The 21,768-nt window shown below is 37.2% G+C and overlaps 2 protein-coding genes, 1 long non-coding RNA gene and 3 other non-coding genes across 7 annotated transcripts; 4 read left to right on the top strand and 2 right to left on the bottom strand.

Moving 5' to 3' along the window:
- The first annotated feature begins 2,088 nt into the window (after positions 1-2,088).
- Positions 2,089-5,171, top strand: LOC122665187. The gene is made up of 2 exons (XR_006333451.1): positions 2,089-2,207; positions 5,134-5,171. It is a non-coding gene; the product is annotated as an uncharacterized LOC122665187 (long non-coding RNA).
- Positions 5,172-7,218: 2,047 nt separating this feature from the next.
- Positions 7,219-7,308, top strand: LOC122666436. Its single transcript, XR_006333625.1, has one exon. It is a non-coding gene; the product is annotated as a small nucleolar RNA U61 (small nucleolar RNA).
- A 157-nt stretch (positions 7,309-7,465) lies between these two features.
- LOC122666439 lies at positions 7,466-7,548 on the top strand. The gene has a single exon (XR_006333628.1). It is a non-coding gene; the product is annotated as a small nucleolar RNA snoR14 (small nucleolar RNA).
- Positions 7,549-7,758: 210 nt separating this feature from the next.
- Positions 7,759-7,841, top strand: LOC122666350. Its single transcript, XR_006333542.1, has one exon. It is a non-coding gene; the product is annotated as a small nucleolar RNA SNORD36 (small nucleolar RNA).
- Positions 7,842-15,135: 7,294 nt separating this feature from the next.
- On the bottom strand, positions 15,136-18,482 carry LOC122664747. Of its 2 annotated transcripts, XM_043860713.1 has the most exons (4): positions 18,254-18,478; positions 15,624-15,720; positions 15,442-15,496; positions 15,138-15,341 (listed from the first exon to the last, which is right to left on the bottom strand). In XM_043860713.1, the coding sequence occupies exons 1-4, from the start codon at positions 18,401-18,403 to the stop codon at positions 15,203-15,205; spliced, it is 441 nt and encodes a 146-aa protein (XP_043716648.1). In that variant the 5' UTR covers positions 18,404-18,478; the 3' UTR covers positions 15,138-15,202. The 2 variants fall into 2 exon arrangements, with proteins under 2 accessions (XP_043716649.1, XP_043716648.1); XM_043860714.1 differs by lacking the exon at positions 15,442-15,496 and having other exon boundaries at positions 15,136-15,341; positions 18,254-18,482.
- A 690-nt stretch (positions 18,483-19,172) lies between these two features.
- LOC122665274 (peroxidase 20) lies at positions 19,173-21,141 on the bottom strand. Its single transcript, XM_043861384.1, has 4 exons — positions 20,901-21,141; positions 20,535-20,726; positions 20,233-20,398; positions 19,173-19,766 (listed from the first exon to the last, which is right to left on the bottom strand). The coding sequence occupies exons 1-4, from the start codon at positions 21,126-21,128 to the stop codon at positions 19,333-19,335; spliced, it is 1,020 nt and encodes a 339-aa protein (XP_043717319.1). The 5' UTR covers positions 21,129-21,141; the 3' UTR covers positions 19,173-19,332.
- Between the last annotated feature and the right edge of the window lie 627 nt (positions 21,142-21,768).

Below are 21,768 nucleotides of genomic sequence, written 5' to 3' on the forward strand. Positions count from 1 at the left end.
GATCGGATATGTACCTATATCTATTAATACTAATAACCAAGAGAATGTGATAGATCAAATACCTATCACAAATCGTCTAATTGAATTGATTTTTATTCAATATTGCATCTCTTATGGAGGTTCAGTTTAGAGATGTATTTTCCCCTTTGCAAACAAAGATGTGTTGGGGTGCGGATATATGCAATTGAAGACACATATCTGTAAAGTTGCACAAAACATGTAAGGGCAGCAAACGTATTTGTGTGTGTGTGTGTAAGCAAATTGAAAACCTGTTTGTGTGTTACATGGTTGATCCAGTCGCATTATTCTTTGCACCTTGCCACCTTGGTCTTAGAGGGTGCTCTTAGGAGTGGCAACAGGGCAACTCAAACCATGGCTCATCTTTGTAATATTGTGTCTTCCCTCATCGGATGAGATAGGTTAGATGAGCTGAACAATTTTGGAAGGGTCAGATTCAGCTATGGGATACCCAGCAATCCATTCTATGGTCATTCCTAGATGTACCCTCAAGTCGTCAATCTCTGATGACCCGTTTGGTTTTAAAATATTAAAGGCCCTTTTAGTATTTTTAATTAAAGTTATGGGAAGGATAGCCCTATGTTAGTGCAGGGGCCAAAGAGAGCGTGCGCAGAAGCATCAATAGGGGTGGAATTTTTACTATTCATGGGATGGGGCAATCTCATTTGACTTGTGTTTCAGCAAGTCCGTCCCAGTCTCGCTAGAAAGTGATTGGTAGGATTAGAGCAAGGGACCCAAGTAGGAGTAAGGACTCATCTAACTAGTCTGGTATGGTATTGCTACTATCCCTATCTGCTACTGCTCGTCTCCCAAACGAATCTTTATTACAATTCCTTTCATTGAGGGAAGCCCTTTGACCAGCCTGGCTATGAGTGTAGGGGATAAGTTGTCTTTCAAGGTTCTTTTTCCCTAAATTTATTAATCAAAATTTCATGAGGCAATTGGGATTAGTAGATGGTTACTAGGGGAGGAAAAATTTTGGTATGATTTGTTTAACCGAAAATCCTAAAGGAGAAAGCACCGCAGTCTTTATACCCTCTTCACACAATAAACAATGGGACCTATATTGACATATCTCTCTCCTATTCTGACCATGTGAGTCTATGTAAGTCTCATATGGATGAGTTCGGCTCAAGTCCTCGTACGATGACGGTCCTTGAGATCTGAGCACCACCCACATGAAATCCACCACCCACATGGATTCCATATGGGTGGTGTATGGGTGGTGTTCCAAGTCTCAAGGACCATCCTCGTACGAGGACTAGAGCCACAGTCCATTTGGATGATATCATTTTGCAATCCTACATTGATTGTAGTGTGCAGATTTCCTTCTTAAACTGCCTTATGGAAACTCTCACCCTTTCTCTTATTCTACCACGCTCTTCTTGAAAACCTCAAATGCTACACCAACTCCAACTCTTAACTGTTACAAAATACAAGTCGTCTATCAAATTGAAACCAATCAGGGTTGGGTTGGATACTACTCAACCTTATCTCTTGGATTCTTTTTTCTTTTTCATCAAATCACATAAAAACCTAAAAGAAACCTTCCCTTATTTGTGGGCTTCATTAACTAAACAAAGCTCCTTTACTTACTAAAATGCAACAACCCAGAAGCTACCAAATTAACAAAAGAATTCTTTTCTTGCAAGAAGCTAGAGAGATCAAAAGAAATTAGATAGAAATTAACAAATCTTGTCATTGGTGACAACCGATGTTGGCGGCACAAAACTTGCCCAAAAAATGGCATCTCATCCTACTCGTACTCTTACTAGGATCTTGTTTACAGATCTTCTTCTCTTCATGATCACAGGCATCCAAAACCTGTTCGAAAGCTGAAGGTGTGCAAGGAAGTTTCATGGGTCCATCGTTGTTGTGGTCCTCTAAATCCAATTCCATATGTTGTTCTTGCCATAGCTTTTGGATCATAGCTTTGAAGGTCTGAGTAGAGAGATACTCAACTTGAATCATGTATTTCTTCCCTCCTGCTTCCTTATTCCCTTCATTCGATTGTCCAACGATTATGGGCACAAACCCTTTTGGGACTGTAACTGGTGGAAGCTGTTCTTCTTTCTCCTCAGATAGGCGCTCGTAGGATTCTTTTTTATGGTAGAGACACAGCTTCTTCTTTAGACAACAAAACCCTCGTTGAAGGAACATGATTGGTGGAGAGAGAGAGAGAGAGAGAAGTAATTGTCAATAAGTTGCAAAGGAATCTGTTGGGAATGTTTAGAAACAAGAGGGAGATCAGTGGGGAGGGACATATATATAGGGGAGGGGGAGGGGGGGGGGGGGGGGGATCACCTTCTTCTTGTTCTTCTTTAATTCCAATCCTAACTGGGAGAGGATTTTGTTCGTCCCATCAGTGATGTCAACTGCCCTTTTGACTTTTGACCTCTTAAGCGTGTTGGCCTTATCGTGTACAAAAATACAATAAGAAAAAACAGGAAGCATGAGCCCGGTTGTGACTTGTGCAGATAATAATATAACCTTATCACATAATAATGAATGGGATCCACATTAATATTTTCTCATATTCTAACCATGTGAGTCTCAAACTCTTATATGGATCTCATATGGGTGATATTATTTTCTTGACTCTCATTGGTATATCATGCATATTTCTTCTTATACTACTATTGTAAGAAACTCATTTCAAATGGTGAATAGGGTCTCCCATCCATACATGCTTGGTGGTAGGAATTTTTACCTCCAAATTTTTAGGGAGAAAGAATGCTACATGGTCACGTGCGGTATGCGATTCTGTGCTCAGACATAGGGCCATGTGAAATAACTATCGTGTCCCTATGGAGAAATCCTTGAGGGTGTCGTGGTAATTTTGTGCGGTTTTATGTCTGGGTGCAAGGGCCGTGTGTTGCACTTGGCCAAATTACGTTCTCATTCCCTAAAATTTGCCACACGACAAGTTGGATGAGACGCAAATGTTGGGGGGCAGGTAAAACCCCAAATCCCTTGTTCACAGGTCAAGTGTCAGTCTTTATGAATTTTGTCATGTAACAAAAAAACATTGAAAATCCAGGACTCTGAGAGAATGCAAAATAGTGGTTGGAGTGGACACATATGTAGAGATGTATGCCAATACGTGGGAGGATAATTGATTAAACTAGGCTCTAAAATTTGGCACATGATTAATTCAGGATAATTTGTTCACATGACAATATTTAAAATAGAGGGATGGATGAGATTCTTACCACATGCGTGCAAGGAACCACTTTTCTTGATAAACAAAAGGAAAAAGGAAGCATGGGCCGCTATTGTTCAGATTTTATCATTCATTTTTCTCATAATAAATAGTGGAGGTCACACTGACACTTTCTCTCGTCTATTTTAATCACATGGATCCCATATCTTGGTGTAGCGGGTAGATTCCTTTTTACATTGACGTCATGAGAAACCCAACTCAACATTCAACACAAATATTAAAAGGATCTACAACTTTGGGCTAAGGTCATCCAGTCATCCTCCTATTGGGCAAGTAAGGAAAGTTGCTCATACTCTGATTCAAAGTTTTTAGTAAAATTATCTAAATGCCATCAAATGGAGAAGAATATAAATTACAAAAGTAACATCTTTTGTAATTTTTGCTACTTTCTCTATTCATTTTAAGCTGAAATTGACCAATGAGATGCTCGATTTTAGTCTAAAATAAGCAAAAGGAAAGTTGCTCAAACTCTGATTCAAAGTTTTAGTAAAATTACCAAGATTTCATCAAATGGAGATGAATATAAAATACAAAATGACACTTTTTATAATTTTAACTACTTTTCTTTATTCATTTCAAACTGAAATTATACCAATGACATTGCTTGATTTTAGTCCAAAGTAAGGAAAATGGATCATTATCCTCTCAGGTTCCCTTCCCTACCCGGTATAGTTGTCCGGTTCCTCTCATGGGGGGGGGGGGGAAATGACGATCTAATCCCTTGCCCGAACACACTGCCCGGGTGTGGTAAAGTTGTTATTTCCACCCCCTATGAGAGGAATCGGACAACCAGACAGGACAGGAAAAAAATTCAAGAAAAGTTGCCCAAACTCCCTTATTCAAAGTTTTAGTAAAATTACCAAAATACCATCACATGGCATCTTTTGTAATTTCAATTACTTTCTCTATGCATTTGAAGCTTAAATTATACAAATGAAATGTTTGACTGATCCTCTATCACATGGACTAACCTATGCACTACCTATGTACTGCCAAGTACCAAATAGCAAAACATTATACTTCACTAAGTATAGTGATATCTAAAAAGACCTCTAATTATATATATGCAATAATCAGAATACTACATCACTTTTTCATGTGGCACAACTTAGATAATCTATTTAGAAGAATTTCACCAACAAAGTGTACTAATTAAGAACCTTTTCCCTTTTTCCAAACATGGTTTTGTTGGAAACAAATCCAATTTTTGTTGTGTAAGGGTGAAGCAATTATTGTTGATGTTCTTGAATTTCATGCAAGATTTAATCAAATCAATCTGTGAATTGTAAATTATGTCAAAAAAACCAAAGAATTCTTAATTTTCTTGCAAAAAGAGATCAAAAATAAAAAGAAATTAGGAAGAAACACATTTGTCATTGGTGACTGATGGTGGTGGCACAAAACTTGCGGAAATAATGGCTTCTCCTCCTCCGACGATCTTTTTTACAGTTCTCCTTCTTCTCTTCATGATCACAAGCATCTAAAACCTTCTCGAAAGCTGATGGTGTGCAAGGAAGCTTCATGGGTCCTTCGTTATTGTTGTTCTCTAAATCCAACTCCATATGTTGTTCTTCCCATAACTTGTTGATCATAGCTTTGAAGGTTGGAGAAGAGAGATACTTAACTTGAATCATATATTTCTTCCCTTCCTTATTGCCTTCACACTCTCCAACGATTATGGGCACAAACCCTTTTGGGACTTTAACCGCCGGTGGATTCTGCTGCTGCTGCTGCTGCTGCTGCTGGTGATGACTTTCTTCTTTCTCCTCAAGTTTTTCAGATAGGCGCTCATAGGATTCTTTTTTATGGCAGAGATTGAGTTTCTTCTTGAGAAAACCAAACCCTCTTTGAAGGAACATGACTTGTACCTGGTAGAGAGAGAGAGAGAGTAGAGAGTAGAGAACACTAGAAGCAATTTGCCAATAACTTGCAAAGAAAAATATTCAAAAAGTTCAGACGAAAGAGGGAGATTAGTGTGGAGGGACATATATAGGGGAGGGGAGTAGGTGATGAGATCACTTTCTTCTTTAATTCTAATCCAATTGGGATTTGGGAGTGGATTTAATTTGTTCGTTTAAGATCAGTTTCTTCTTTAATTCTAATTCAATTGGGATTTGGAATATTTAATTTGTTCGTCTAATCAGTGTTGTCGACTGTTCTTTTGACTTTTGACCTCCTCATTTGGAGGAGGGGGTGTTGTTTATGTGTGGGCCTTATGGTATGCTATTATATTTTTTTATGGAAACCTCCCCCAAATAATAAATAGGGTGCCTGTCCCTACCATAGTTCAAGGAATTGGTATCGGGATCAGCCGATACGTATCGATAGGTAGAGGTTGATATTGATTCCTGGCTGATCTAGGGTACTAACTAAGGGTAAAAATGAAAATAAAAACAATATTAATTAAAATTAGGGTTAAAATTGTCTAATCCAGACCGATACTGATCAATCTGGATTGATATCTTATCGATATTGGTCGATACCGATCTCAATGCTGATTTTGAAAACCTTGGTCCGTACTAAGGGTGTCAATGAGTAACTAGTAATCAAGTACCGAATTCGAATCCGGACCGAATACCCAGTTTCGATTCGGACCAAATTTAATTTGGTTAAGTCATGGATGTAAAAATATCTTTATAATTCGGTTCGGATCGGATTCGGATCTACCCACCTATCCCGATGGATTTATCCAGATCCAGACCGAATAGCCGCCTTGAAAAGTAACAGAAAACCCTAACATTTTATTACGTTTAAAAGACTCTAATTGACGGTTATGTGATTAATTTAACCTTTCAATTAAAATATTCTATCAATATTTCTTTTACTTAAGCAAGCCATATATTTTGATGTCAAACTTTTGCTTTGCTTTGTCTCATGAATATTAGAACCAAATGAGAACCGCATGACCAAATTTAAATTGAATATAATAACGAGATGTAATAACAAGATAAGAACCGAATACAAGAACCTGATTGTAACTAGATTCGAACCAAACTGTCCACGAACGGATAGAGTATTCAATTCTAGAACTGTTCCAGAACTTGATCCGAATCTAGATCCCGCTGCCACTACTTGGAACCGAACCGGATCCAAACCGAATACCTAGTTCCGTACCCAATTGACACTCTTAGTCCCTACCTGCTTGTGGGTAGTCATGGTTCTAAGTATCGATATCGTATTGCTCATATCGATCGATACATATGGTTTTGCTAGTCATTGATATCGATACTATATCGATAGCACAGTATGAATAAAGGATAAAATGATCAAAAATTTTAATTTTTAAAAGAATTTTAATGATAATTTTATCCGATACAACCGATCCTGACTGATATTGTATCGATATCATATTGATTTTGCGTGCTACCGATACCTTTTCGATACCGTGCACTAAAACCATGTGGGTAGTAGAATGTTTACTTGACATCCAAATATTAAGTGTCGGCCTTCTTGAAGTTTTCTATGTTACAAATTTGATGAGTCTAAAATATTGTCGGCAGGTAGACCCTTTGGTCCTTTGTTCATCAACTTCAGCAAGTGTCAGTCTTATTGAATTTTGTCTCGTGACAGATAATCTTCATCCATGTCTTCTAGGTATAAGCTTGGAAAAGTCATGGGATCTTGAGTGCCATTCTTAGCAGATGCCTTATCAACGCCTTCTAAACATGGTATGACGTGATCCATTTTGGACGGTCTATATTTAATATAGATCTCTAAAACAAAAGCAAACAAGAAGAGAGAGAGAGAAACCCTAGATCTCAAAGTCATCATGATTTAGGGTTTAGGGTTTAGGGGGTTTCTCGGTCGAGATCACTCACCATCTTTATATATATAAATGTTAGCAATCTCTTACTCACAACAAATTATTTCTTCTCTTATGAGTTCTTATCTCGTCTCAATTTCTTACTTCGTTGGTTTTCAAGTAGTTTTTGTTTTTCCGATGTCTGATTCTTCGAGTTTTCTCCTTTATTATGTTTACGCTGTGATGAATATTTTTGTGCCAAAGACGAGGCTTTTCGGAGTCAAATCGGTGACGGCAACACAAACCTCTAAGAAGTTCTGAGCGTTTCTCTCTGCGTCTTCTGTTTTCATCTATTTTTTAGGGTTTTATTCTGTTGAGAAAATTTTGTTCTGCGCGTTACCTCTTTGCTATTTACGGTTTGATTGTCTCTTGGATTTCTAAGTAATGGGGTTTGGGTGGAGGAGACTTGGAGAGGGGAGAAAGCGAGGTGAAGATGAAATTCATGTCTGTCAATCCACTGAATATTTGTGATGTTAACTCATGAATCCCGACAGGTTCTGATCGTAATCCCATATCCGACCTTTCTGATCCCCCTCCGAGTTTATTTTTTTTATTGAAAGATTTTTAGGTTTTCCATGGTTTTTTGAATCTCTTGTTTTTGTTTTCTTTTTTTCAACGTTCATGATTTAAATAGGATCTCTCTAGGTTTACCAACAATTTAAGGAGAAAGAATGAGATTTCAGTAGATGATTAATTCCCCATTTTCATTTTTTCTGAGCAGGTGATGAAAGAGATTATTCTGTCACTGATTATGTTCCATGAAGCTTCAATTATCGAGCTTTTTAAAACTGATGCTTAGCCTCTCTCACTCCCCTTTATTTTCAAAACATTGTAACATTTTGGTCCTGATCGTTAGTTTGAGATGTTAAGATGTTAGTTTTAAGGAATCTAATGATCTAAGGAATCTAATTTTTGGGATAATAATCCATCAAAATTAAAGAATAGAATGATCAAAATTTCTCCTCTTCCCCAAATCGAGATTGAAACTGAAAATTTTTCCCCAAAAATGGTTAGGGTTTGAACCCATTTGGAAAGCAAAAGATCATGGCTAGGGTTTGAACCTATTTGGAAAGCAAAAGATCAGATGAAGCGCCCTGAAGGCCTGCCTCCTTTCATCGAACTTAGTCTCTGGAGCCATCGTCTCCCATCTCATCTCTTGCTTTCCTGATGTGTTTAACCCTAATCCATTTGAGAAATTTTTTGTTTTTCAGTTTCAACCCTAATCGATTTGGGTGAAGATGAGGGTATTTTGGTTATTTTATTTTTTAATTTTGGTGTTTTATTATTAGAATGGTATTTTAGTTATTAAATTTCTTGAAATTATTATTTAATGTCTTAAATTAACGGCAGAGACAAAATTGCTATAATATTTTGAAAGGAGAGGAGAGTTTGTAATTAAAAAAGTTGTAAGAGGGTATTTGGATAAATATGCATTTTCAAGTGAGGGTATTTATCAAAAATTCTTATTATTTTGGATCTATTTTTTAGTATTGGTAATGGTACAGTCTTAAGAAAAAAAAATTGCAACCAATCTATTGTAGGAGTAGATTATTATTATTATATTTTTTTAAGTCTCTTAAAGTTTTGAGAAAACCCAGAATCCTACATAGATCAGCGGCTTTGTCCTTGGAAAAAATTGATGGAATAAACTGAAAACCTTGGAAAAAGTTGAATTGAGAGAAAGAAATAAAGATTTCACATATTTATGATTTATTGGAATTTTTATTCATTAGTTTGTAGATAATTAAAAAATTCATTGGTTTTGAGAAAACCATAGGTTAGAGCCGGAGATGATAGCTAGATACCTCGTTGATGATCCCTTTCAGCTGTGATGGTTCTTCTCCTTCCTTTTCCTTTTAGTGTTTTTTGGGCAAATTTCATGGACACCCCTTGTAACTATTCTAAATGGCAAGTACACCCTAAATTTTGTAAAATTGTCAAAGATTATCCTTATTTTATAAATATTTATCAATTTAGTCAAGTCTCTTAGGCTTTTCTAGTTAAGTTGTTGATAGTTTTTTGATAATGGGCAAATTGCCGTTAAGGAGTGAGAAACGTACCATAATACCCTCAAGGGTAAAACCCCCAACTTAATCAAAAAGAAGAAAGTATAGTCATTGTTTTCACCTCTTGAGGCTGTCCCTGGGTTGAATGGGGAAGACGTTGGAACACTGTGCATTATCTAGGGTTTTGAATATGTTGAAATTTTAGACATTCAAGCTTGAGGATCGGTGAAATCCATAACAAATCCCAGAAATTACAAACATTTACGTGATTGATTTGTTCGTAGAGAGATATCGTGGCAAGAATTTCACTATAACCAATCGGAAATTTGCTCTAGTCTCTGTATTTTCCACCATCTCCCTTGTGATCCTTGTATCCGTCCATGGCCGAAGATCGTCTTGGATAAATTTGAACTAGTCTGGGCAGCGAACAGACTTTTCATCCCAGACTGTCTCACTTTGTTTTTCTTTCTCCCTGACTTCTCTCTCTCTTACAACGTTTTTGTGCACTGAACGGCCTTGCGATGCTACATTGACTCCTTTTTTTTCTTCCTCCTTTCGTGTGCGTCGGGTTTTGTGGTAGGTGGTGGTGGCTGTAATCACTAATCAGTGGTTAATGGGAGAGATACGAGAAAGAAGAAGAAAAGAAGTAGAAGTTGATGTGAAGGGACGGAACCATTTATAAGTTTCGCTCATGGTGAATCAAGTTCTTGGATATGAAAGTCGAGATAGATTAATTAATTATCCATCTTCAATCATCAAAACAAGATAAACTTTCTACAATAGAAACTGAAAACTCAGAAAAATCTCTAAAACTGGGCATTCCATGAGTATGATTCAGATTACAGATCTCACATTCTAAAACTATGCAAGGTAGGGTTCATCATTTCGAATCCTTGGAATAGTCATTCAAAATACAAAAAGTCCAACGAAACAAGAATCCTTTGGACTAGTTTAAGATTGAGTAGATTCAGAATCCCCTTGATCATCCATCCCATCAAGAATCCAAGCTTTCAGTTTCTTTCCAATTTCTAAAGAAAGATAAGAATCCACAGAAGCATATTGCAACTGATCCTTTGTAAGACTCCGATCGTCCTAGCGGCTCCTACCAATAAACTCAGGCTTCTTGATTCCATGAAACCCAGAATTTCGCTCGCCATCGTCTCCTTGAAGCACCCCTACTCTTGGTCATCGAACCAAGTTCCACGATACGAGTCACATTCAGGTTGTAATTGTTCTTAAGCATATCAGAATCATCATAATTCTTGACCCCAACAAAAGTAGTAAAAGGATCGGAGAGGAAACTCCTTAGAATTTGAGGAATGTTTTTTGCGTGTATGATTTGGAAGATGAGGCACTGGCGACCAACACATAATTGCAGAGTTGCTGCAACTTTATAAGACAGATTCTTGTGATGAAACTGTGCAGAGCAACCGCACCAAATACGGTTAGGGTTTTAATTTGTAGAGTTAGGGTTTTTATGGGGTTGGATTGCTGAGAGCATGGTTGGTGAGGGAGGCGGAGAGGGTGGTGGTGGTGGGAGCAAGAGAAGGGGTGGAGAGGGTGGGGTGGCGTGGCGGAAGAAACAACATAAGGAGAAGAAGGGGAGAAAAAGAATAAAAAAAAGTATTAAATAAAAACAAGGGCAAAATTATCATTTTATCTTTAGGGGTAACCTTGCTTAACGTCAGGGGGAAGGTTGTCTTTTTGACAAAATTTAGGGTGTACTTGCCATTTTGAATAGTTACAAAGGGTGTCCGTGAAATTTGCCCGTGTTTTTTTTATTGCAATATCAAGTTTTTTGAATTAAGGATTTTGGGAAATTAGGGTTGGAATTTACCCATACATAGATTTTGTAGAATCTTATTCAAAATTAATCAAACAATTTTTGGAACTACGATTCATAGTTTTGTAGAACCTGATTCTACAGATTTAAGTAGTCAAACGCTTCCTCAAATATTTAGAACCATGATTTAATGTAATTAGATTTTGTTGATTTATGCAATCAAACGTTTCCTTAATAACCCGTCAAACCTTGTTTAAACTTGAGGATCGTGAATTTTTAAGTTCATGTAATATCATTAAATGTTTTGTATACTGATGTGACATTTGAAAATCTCTCACCTTTATGTTATTGGATTATTTTTCAAGTACAAATCCTATCCATGTTTTTTTTTGGGAAATGGAAAAGGAGTATATTAATAAAAAAAGATATTACATTCTAAAGTATTGAATGTTGGGTCAGGTGTTCTTCATAATGCCGGTTCGGCTCGCTGGAGAAGGGTGTGAGATGTGAAGTGGTTGGAGAGACAGAGAGAAAATGTTGGGGATTCATTTTCCAATTCATAGGCATACCAAGTAAACGTATAATGGATATTGTTTTGGTTAATTTTGTAATACCCATGTTACTTTTGGGTAAATTAGTTAAAAGTAAAAATTGGGTTGTTAGTTTTTGTAAATTGAAAGACATGTAATTAACTTGTAATTTTTCCAAAAAAACAAAAGAGGCATGAGTTGTATTTACTCCTAAAAGGGTACTTTCGTCTTCAAACTTTTAATTTGGGTAATCTGATCCTTAAAAAATGGTTGGTTGAGTAGTGATGTTTAAAACTAAACCGCACTTAATTTTACGAACTGATTTACATGTTTTCAATAAATGAGGGGGTGTACTTGAAAACAAGCCATAGTTGAGGGGTGTTCCTATATTGGTATAGCCTGCTCGAGAGTTAGAGATTTGTGTTCAACTCATTAATCCATATGTTAAACCGAGAGAGGGGTTTTTATTTTTTTTATTTTGTAACCAAATATTTTGGGATTGCAAGTTGCATGTGCTAAGTATAGTGTCTATATCAAAGTAGAAGGCTCCTCATCAATCAATTGTTTTGATCAATTCTCAAAGTCTGCTACTTATAGACTCATGTGTATAGATGTTGAATATAACCATTGGAATGTGTTTATTCCCCACACCGTTATATTCAACAAGTTGAATCGTCCCTCCCCTTTTATATCAATTAAGGCTCTCTTTGGTATAACTTATCTTTATGTTTATCTGACACAAAACATAAATGGAAGCGTTTTGTATTATATTAGTATAACTCAATATGCTAATATAATATAAGGGAAAAGGCTGGGCACACTGTCGGTATATCATAGCTAATGCCCATGTGTCTATCTCTCTCTCTCTCCCCCCCCCCTTTGAAATGATTCCTCAACCCCTCGTATATGATCCTCCGTCCTGCACCCCCATTGGTATCGCCTGTTAGCTTACCGCACACGGGCGATGTGCCTATCCCTCTCCCCTATATTATATTATACTATATATAATAATATATATTATAATACTACAATGAATTATGAATAATATAATATAAAAAAATTAAACAAATGACAAAAGGGTATAAAGATAAATTTTCACATCCATTTGGCCATTGCCAACTTCCCTAACTTACAAGTTATAAGCCTAACTAGCTAACAGAAAATAGGGCATTCACAATAGAATAATCTTGCAACTTATTAGCGTCTACCTTCTTCTACCTTCCCTGATCCCCTTCCATTTCTACAACAACAACATAGCCTCATCCCAACTAAATGGGGTCGGCTACATGGATCCTTGCTCTCCAGTCAACTCTATTCGAAATTATTTATGATACAAGTCCTAAGCTATGCATGTCTATCCTCATCACTTTTCCTATGGTTAATTTAGACCTGCCCTTGGCCCTTTTAGTTCCTACATACTAGAGCATCCCAAGGACTCCGTTGCACATGGTCATGCCACCTCAAACAACTTTCTTGTAGCTTATCCTGAATCGGAACTACTCTCAAAACAGCTCTAATATGGTCATTCCTTACCTCATCCTTCCTAGCTTTGCCATACATCCATCTCAACATTCTCTTCTCTACTACACTTAGCTTATATATTTGACGCTTCTTAAGTGCCCAACATTCTACTCCATACACCATACATCATACATCATAGGTGGTCGTATGATAGTCCTACAAAATTATCCTTTAAGCTTTAAAGAAATACGTCGATCACACAACACTCTGGACACATCTCTTCACTTTATCCATCCTATTTTAATTCTATGAGCAACATCATCCTCCATGTCACCTTTTTTATTTGTGATTGATCCTAGATACATAAAATAATCACTTTGTGGAATCTCTCTCTCATCAATAGTCTCCACCTCATTAACCGTCCTACTGTAACTAAAGTTACGCACCATATACCTCGCCTTTATTCTGCTTATCCTAAGACCTTTTGATTGCAAAGTTGATCTCCATAACTCCAATTTGGCATTAATCTCTACTCTTGTCTCATCCACCAAGATAATATCATCAACAAAAAGCATACACCAAGGAACCTCATCTTATATGTCTCTGGTTAAATCATCTATGATAAGTGTAAACAGAGAAGGGTTAAAGTTGATCCTTGATGTAACCCAATAGTAATTGGGAATTCACTACCTTGACCCCCCACAGTTCTTACGCTAGCCACCACACTATCATACATATATTTAATTATGTCCAAGTATTTACTTGAAACCCTTCTCTTCTCTAGTATATGCTAAATTAACTCTCTAGGGACTTTGTCGTATGCTTTTTCTAGATCAATAAAAACCATATGGAGATCATTCCTATCCTCTCTAAATATTTCCATGAGCCTCCTAATTAAGAAAATAGCTTCCATTGTGGATCTTCCTAGCATAAAACCAAATTGATTATTCAAAATAATAGTTTTTTTTCTCCGATGGGTTTCAGTAACTCATTAGTTTTATGCCTCTATAATTATGCAGCTATGAATCATCTTTATTTTTGTAAATCGAGACCACAATGTTCCTATTCCATCCATCTGACATTTTCCTTATGCTCATAATCTTATTAAATAGCTTGGTTAGCTAAGGTAAACCACAGATACCTAAACTCTTCCACACTTCTATTGAGACCCTATCTACTTTTATCTTTCTTAAAATTTCTTTTGCTTTAAACACCCTAATTTTGCATACATATCTATGACATGTGGTGTTTGGATGAGTAATGTTGTCTTCTGGGTCACTATTACTCAAAATGCTTTCATTTAGTAGTCTATGGAAGTAGTTTTCCATCTCTCCACAGTTTTCCATCTCTCCACAATATCTTTGTCTCTTATCAGTATTCTACCATCATCACTTTTAATACATTTAACATAATCGAATTCTCTACTCTGTCTTTCTCTCATTCTAGCTATCTTATAGATAGATATTTCCCCTTGTTTTGTGTTTAAATTATAATAAAGATTTTCCAATTTCTTCGCCTTTGCTTTCCCCACAATCTTCTTAGCTTCATTCCTGAGAGATTTATAACTTTTTAGATCCTCTCATTCCTTAGTCCTTTGCCATGTTTTAAAACTAGCTTTCTTAGTTTTCTTAGTTTTAATGGCTGCTTGAACCTCATCATCCCATTACCAAGTCTCCCTAGGGGCATGACGATTTCTTTTCATTTCCCCTAGAACCACTTTAGCAACCTTCTTAATACAAGTTATCATCTCGTACCACATCGTATTAGTGTCTCCTTCAAAGTCCCACTTTCCTTGTTTGACCCTTCCATTTCTAACCACCATGAATTCAAATTGCTCCTGCATTTTTTTTATGGCTAATCCTGCATGACACTTCCTATGAGAGCAATGTGTTCCCGAGGACTGGTCCTACAGCCTCAAAGTGCAAACACATGCCACGGGAAAATCAGGGCCCTGACCTGAAAGCTTGTTTGCCTGTTTTTGAAGGACCCACTAAAAGGTTCTGTCCTCAATGAGCTAATTTCGGCCAAAAGGTAACATGAGAGATGATTTCAACCTTGTAAGTCTCTATTTTCATGGTGAGGGAACTGCAAAAACTCAATTACACTATAGATTGGTTAAAAGATATCAGATAAAACAGATTTTGCGCCTGAAAATTTCTTGGCTGAATCCATTCATTGTTGGGTTCAAAACCTCTCTGCATGAGATGCAAGTCCAGAGTCCAGACATTGTGTTTTTCATATCACTACCAATCCCTGCAGGCATAGATAATCCCCAAATACATACACAAACAATTAATTAACAAAATACACACTAACCCACCTCTATATGGTCCCCGTGAAGGCATGAAAGTGCTTGCTGCACCATAGTCTTCTTTCCTGTTACTTAAGGCCCTGCTGGGAATCTTGCATCCGATTGTTATCCATTTTCATGAAATGGAAGCCCATGATATCCCTGTATTCCCCAGTCCCTAGACAACGGGAGCAATAACCAAGGCCACTTCCTCCACAAGTATTGCACCTGCAGATTGGTTAAGAAATTTAACACAAAGGAGACTAAGAAGTGAAATTATCATGTTAGCAAAATTGTGTAGAGAATCAATCAGAATTTGGTGCCTCACCATTTTGGCCACTCCCCTTTTGGAAGCATTGCTAGATGTACACAGTTCGTCCTGCCTACCATATACATGACAAGAATTAGATGCAGGTGACGGATTCTCCATCATGAAATTTAAATACTTCTTGTAGTTTGTCCAAGTGCGATCACTAAAACTAGCAGAGAGAAAGAGAGATAGAGAGAGACCTCTTCCCTGACAATGGTGACACTTAACTCTTCCACTTCCTTCACAGACAATACAAGGTGGGTCTGGCTTCTTATGTCGTTCTTTCCAAACATTTGACTGCAAAAGGCAGTAGATCAGAAAAGCTTCCAAAAATAGCAAATAAATAAACAAGACAATTTTTTGTCAATAACATATATTAGCCTAAGGACTTGTTAAGTTCTCATCCCTTCAAAATGAATTTTTTTATTGAATTTCCAGTTCATCTGTTGAGAATACTGTCCACAGAATTCTGATGGTGAACCCTTTCTACACAATCGTTTAGTAACCAAGGCCACTGAGCCCTGTTTCACAGTCACAGCAAACCTGTATCCTGCTAAGTTAACATAAAGGTCACAGTTGGTTTTCAACTAATGGATGGTCACTGTCTCAGTAATCTTTTGGTTTGCTGGTTCTGTATCCTTCTGATATTCCATCTCTTTTTTTTTTTTTTATAGATAGGCCCCAAGGAGATTTGAACTCATGACCTCTTAATTATGAGGTGTTGGTCTTTGCCAACCGAGCTACCCCCTTGAGACTGATATTCCATCTCCCTTAGCCATCTTAACAAGATATTTTCTCTTGACTGAATGTTCCACATTGGTTTAGATTTCCATTATCAAAGTACCAATGGCTAAAGCTTAAGGCATGGCCATTCAGTCAACAGAAAGCATGAATGAAGGTCTGAGAAGCTTCCATTGAATGGTCAACACAATTCACAACTCAGCTCTGAACACTTCCACTTTCAACATTAACTGTTTCCCTGCTTAAAGGTGCACGTGAAACATCTTATAAAGCTCCCCCACCTCCTGGGGTTTCAATTATGTGAACCCAATATACACAAAGATGATAAACAACCGAGACAATATTAAGGCTTCAAGGCACAATGGATAAACAATTGATTAGCTGATTCTATGTTTGCCAGTCACATTGAATAGAAGAGGGGAAATATTTTTTAAGTTGTCATAATAACAGTTATATTAAGCAATACTGATTTTTTTTTTTTAGGCTAATAAGTAATACTCCCTGTTATAGATAATCTTTATGATGAAATTCTTGGGGCTATGTGTAAATGTTTAAATTAAGATTACTTCTACATTAAACTATGTTTCTGAGGTTTTACTTGAGTTATTCCCCAAGTGGTGAGTATGGAAAAAGTAAAATCTAAAACATATTTAACATCTAGCAGCCCTGTGGTTGAAATAAGTATCTAAGGTTTTGGGTTAAACTAAGACTTAATTCTATTATGTTAGATTGCTATAGAGAGTTTTATGACCATTCATTAACATTATATGTCAACTTGATTACTGATAGTAGATCTCCTTCTGGTCCGGAGTCCTGACTCATGTACTTTTGTAGTTAATAGCTCTGCACTTCCCACATAGGAAAGGCATGATAAATTTGCATGACAGTGTCTATGGTTTTTATTGGACTTTATTATAGGTGTCTTTACATCTTGAACTGTGTTCCTATCTAATTCATTTTGATTGATCTGTTCAATAATTTATTTCTCTTGTCTTTCTGTTTCTGGTTATTCATGTAGGATGGAACTATATGTATATGAATAAAATAGACAATAAGATAGAAGGGAATTATCTTCTCACTTGACTGAGGGTGCTTGAGGTTCAATTCACCAACATTGTTTAATCAAAGGGGTACAGAAGTTTGGTTTCAGTTCGCCTGACCCTCGATGATAATGCCGTGTGATTAAAATTGAGTAGGTTGTTCAAGAAAGCAGTACCATATGGGTTAAATCGCTTGCAACTAATCAGGTTGAGATTCTTTCTGGTTGAGCCCTGTTTGTGCATGGATAGCTACTGAGGAGACTTAATAAGCTTCAGGAAGTATCTCTTACTTCCAAAGGGCACCACTGGAATATTAGTTTGCATTCCACCATTAATGTGCAATTCCTTTGTTTTGGTGACCATTTGGGTTGGTTGATGTAAAATTAGCAGATACCCCCCAATTGACCTTAAAAATGTTGGGGAGGGGGGGGGTTTCTGCCCAAATGGAAATAAAACATCAGTAAGATTGACCTAAATAGGACACCATGACATGGCCATGGAGGATCTTGAACTGAATCATTTATTCATCTCACTTCAACACAAATATACTCGTGTGGTACCAGGGCTCAATCCTGGTTTGGGGCCTTTAGGGTGGCCATAACTGCACACAGTATCTGAAATCCTACATCACAGTGTGACTCTGTGCCACCCAAATTTTGATTATAGATGGTTCACAATCCAAAAACTAAGGAATGAAAATAGTAAAGAAAGTAGGTAATTAACAAATATAATTGTCATAATTTTGGGTATTCAACATCTGAATTGCTCAAGAAGTGGCCAAAGGCCAAAACCCAATTAATATAGCAACACAGTGTAGAGGTAAGCAGGTCAAAATGACTCTTCTCAATCGAAGTGCTGTGTGCTCATAAGGAAACATTGTGTTGTGTGTGTGTGTGTATGTCTTTAGATAGAGAACCTTCAAGCGTTCAAGGCCTCAACTGAAAGTCTGAAAGAGAACTGGGCAGGGTTTGTTTCAAGCATTCTGAGCTTCAATGGCCCAGAAACCTTGAGGGTCTATATACTAACTTACGCAAGGAAGTTTAGTATACCTCGGTTCTGACGACACAGGAGGCCTTGGAAGAAGAGAGACGCTGCAAGAGATTCGGATTTCTGTGAAACCCATCGAATGAAATAGTTTCGAACTTGGCTGCCATTACCAGGCTTGATCTTCCTGTTCCGGCTTCCATCAAATCAACCATTCTTTTTACTCAAACAAACTCCACCATCAGAATTCGCCGGAGAATTAACCATTGACCCACTTGGATTTTCAACTCCGCCACCAAATTCAGATTTGGCCGTTTGGCTACAGCGAAGTGAGAAATGAGTGGAATTTATAAACTCACTCCCAGCTTTCCTCAACATGTGAAATAGCCAAATTAACCTTACCCAATTAGTTATTCCTTTGGGTTTTCCCTTTAATTATCCAGGTATGATGTTTGGAATAATTTAAGGGTGTCAATCGGTCGGGCCGATTTTTGTCGGGCCTAATCGATCTTTCCCACTTTAGGACCTCGCACTGTGACCAGCTAACTTAAGTAATCAGTCCTTATAAGTTAGACATGGTCCCATTAATAAACGGTCGGTTGGGTATCAGTCTTTAATCAGGTTACCAATAATCGGTCTAAAGAAACACTTATCTCTAAACGGGCTTTAAATGTGTCGGGATGAGTATATGGGTTCTAAATGATCTCTAAGCGGGCTTTAATCATGTCAGGCTGAGTTGGGCTAGTAATTGGTCGGTCCCGGTTGGACACCCTTGCACTGGGAACAATCGGATGTTAGTCGGGCCGGGTTTGAATCCGACATGTATAATAGTTGGCCAGACCAGTTTCGGGTTTTCCCAGTCGGGCTTGGTCAGGTCTAGAATTCACGCCTAGTTTGGATGGAATAGAGAAAACTAAAAAATCACTTCTCTTGTTCATAAAATCAGAAAAAAAAAAATTTGGAAATGACAGCAAACATGACCTTTTAACCAATTCAATTCACTAATTCAAATCCTATGATAATAGTAAGGAGTATTGTGGGATTAGATTGGTTTTCTACAAAGATAACAAATGTAAATACATCAAGATTAGCTTAATACCTTTATGGTTTAGTAGGTTTTAATATAACCTCCTAATGAGTCTCCCTATTTGGAGGGAGTTGCAGGGTTCACAAACCGGCAATTCCGGCGTATCTCTCCCTGCTCTCCGGTGAGTACATTGATGTTTCCCATCTTAATCATTGATTTAGCAAATGAGTTGAAGAATAGTTGTTGATCAGAGGCATAAGCCCACACTCTCTTCACTATGGTACCTTCATGGTCTTGAGTTACTAGTACATTATCACTTATTAACAACCCCTTTCCTTGAAGAAGATTAATGTAGTATTTGTTGTCAAATCTCGCCGGAGTAATGAAATCAAGTGGGATTACTGCATTGTCTCTCCCTGATCTCGGACAAAATGATCGTAACATTCCATTGAAGATCTTATATCTTTTGTAATAATCAAACTCTTCATCCATGTTGTTATAGATCCTCTGCCGGAAACTTGAACATCGTGATTTTCCAAATGTATGACTTCCTACTCAAACAAATTAACCATCATCAGATATCTAAAAGTAGTAGGAAGGAGGTAATATATGATGGCAATTTCGTAAAATCAAGGTTCTAAATCTCGGTTTCGACGTCAGTTTTGACCTTGGCCAAAACTTAGATTTCCTAGGTTTCAAGCAAAATCTAGTCAAAACTTGGTATTTTTATGAGCCAAACCCAAAATGTCATGGGCTGGTTGAAACTGGTCAAAACTACCGAAATATGATCAAGGTAGTTCCATGGGTAAAACCAAGGAATTGAGGCTGGCTGAAATGCTGGGCTTGGGCTCTAGGCCGATAGGCCCATGTATTTCAGGTCAGCCCATTAACAAGGTAGGGTTGATTGAAATGGGTTTTCCATTTTCATCTCATTTGGTTGAAAGATTTCAGTTATTGATCCATTATCATACTTAAAAATTTGGATTGAGTAACTAAGAGTTTAGTCTATGGCATTACCTGAAAGAGCAACCAAGTCCAAGATGTCAAGACCTTGTGCTTGAAAATTTTTAATGAGAGTCTCTAAGGAAGAATTAGGGGCTGGGATGAACTGGTTGGCACCATTAAAGCTTGCTTTCAAAGAATCCTTTCTCCCTAACTGTACTTCCCACCTTGGGCCACCTCTCTTTGGAGAAAGAAAGAACAAATTAAATAAACATTTACAAGGAAGATTAAGCATCTTAAACCACAACTAAAGCAACTCATACAAAACACTAGTTGCTCATGAGTCTCATGAAAAAGAGAGAGAGAGAGAGAGATACCAATTCAACGGCATCGCGAGCTATGATAGCAAGAATATCAGCACAAGAAACAGTATAGGGACATGCATCTTCCAAGATGGCCTTAATCTTATCAATGACCCCAAATCCTCTTATGGAATTGTTGTTAGGTCCTGCTTGTTTCTCACTTACTATGTCTCCATAGTTATCCAAGAGAACTGATGCATCACAACCCTGATAACACCATAGATTATAAGAACAAAACCAACCTTGTGAGCATTTTTGGACAGTTATGTTTCATATCCAAAATACCATTTGCATGAAAATAAATGCATAGAAATTGAAAAAAAAAATAAAATAAAATTTAATTGGTTAAGATCAGTTTAAGTGTTATAGAAATTGCTAAACCATGACAAAGCAATCATGGAAATGCAAGCGAAGGAGGGAAGCCGCCATCCGAGGTTCCTTAAGCACCGCGATTTCGACGTTATGTCTAATAATCTCCTCTGCAAGAGGGCATGATTCTTTGTAATAATCGGAATAAAGAAGCCCGCTGTTGTTACTCGAATCCGCCTCGGTACCATGTAGGAAGAACAAAGCTAATATCATTAAAGATATCCCCCTAATAAGCTCCATATTAATGGAAGAAACACAAGAAGCTTTATGAAATTGAGTGACTACACAAAGATGTGTAGCTTACATTGAAACTTATATATTTATATTGATTGTCTCTATTCTGTCATTCCTTCTTGTTAGTTAAAACCAACTTCTGTAAAATCAAGTTTCCTTCATTCTTTATGTATTATGTATTTGATTCTGATCAAGGTTGATACAACTAACACAACCTAATGCTTTGCTATTTAGAATCACTTGAAGTCTCCCAAGGGATAAGGAAGGCAGACGCCGGTGGGTCCCGCAGTGGGTCCCATGTAACTTGATCTTGATAAGGAAACAAAGGACCAAATATTTTGATCTTGAAACTAGTTTTCTCAAAAAAAAAATAAAAGAAAAAGCAAATAAATAGAAGTTTATGATAAAGCAGAGCTTTATCATTTTTTATTCGTAAAAGCAAATAGTTTGCTTGGAGGAACTTCTGACCTAATTCACCAAAACTAATGACTTCAGTCTTTAGAATTAACCCAAATGGTTCACGCTTTGCCACTTTTCTTTCCCAAAAAGACCTAACCTCTTTACTCAATGCTCAAAATAACTTAAGGGTATATATGTAACTGACTCATTTACGGTTGCAAATTGGCAAATTTACTGCTTTACAAAA

This window comes from Telopea speciosissima, chromosome 6 (assembly GCF_018873765.1).
Source record: "Telopea speciosissima isolate NSW1024214 ecotype Mountain lineage chromosome 6, Tspe_v1, whole genome shotgun sequence".
NCBI lineage: Eukaryota > Viridiplantae > Streptophyta > Magnoliopsida > Proteales > Proteaceae > Telopea > Telopea speciosissima.

Coding starts and splice junctions, on each gene's coding strand:
- LOC122664747 (XM_043860713.1), bottom strand. CDS start 18,403: ATGGTTGATTTGATGGAAGCCGGAACAGGAAGATCAAGCCTGGTAATG. Junction 15,497..15,623: donor TCACCATTGTCAGGGAAGAG/GTCTCTCTCTAT, acceptor TGTATATGGTAG/GCAGGACGAACTGTGTACAT. Junction 15,342..15,441: donor AAAGGGGAGTGGCCAAAATG/GTGAGGCACCAA, acceptor ACCAATCTGCAG/GTGCAATACTTGTGGAGGAA.
- LOC122665274 (XM_043861384.1), bottom strand. CDS start 21,128: ATGGAGCTTATTAGGGGGATATCTTTAATGATATTAGCTTTGTTCTTC. Junction 20,727..20,900: donor TCCATGATTGCTTTGTCATG/GTTTAGCAATTT, acceptor TGGTGTTATCAG/GGTTGTGATGCATCAGTTCT. Junction 19,767..20,232: donor GGACTTGGTTGCTCTTTCAG/GTAATGCCATAG, acceptor TTGTTTGAGTAG/GAAGTCATACATTTGGAAAA.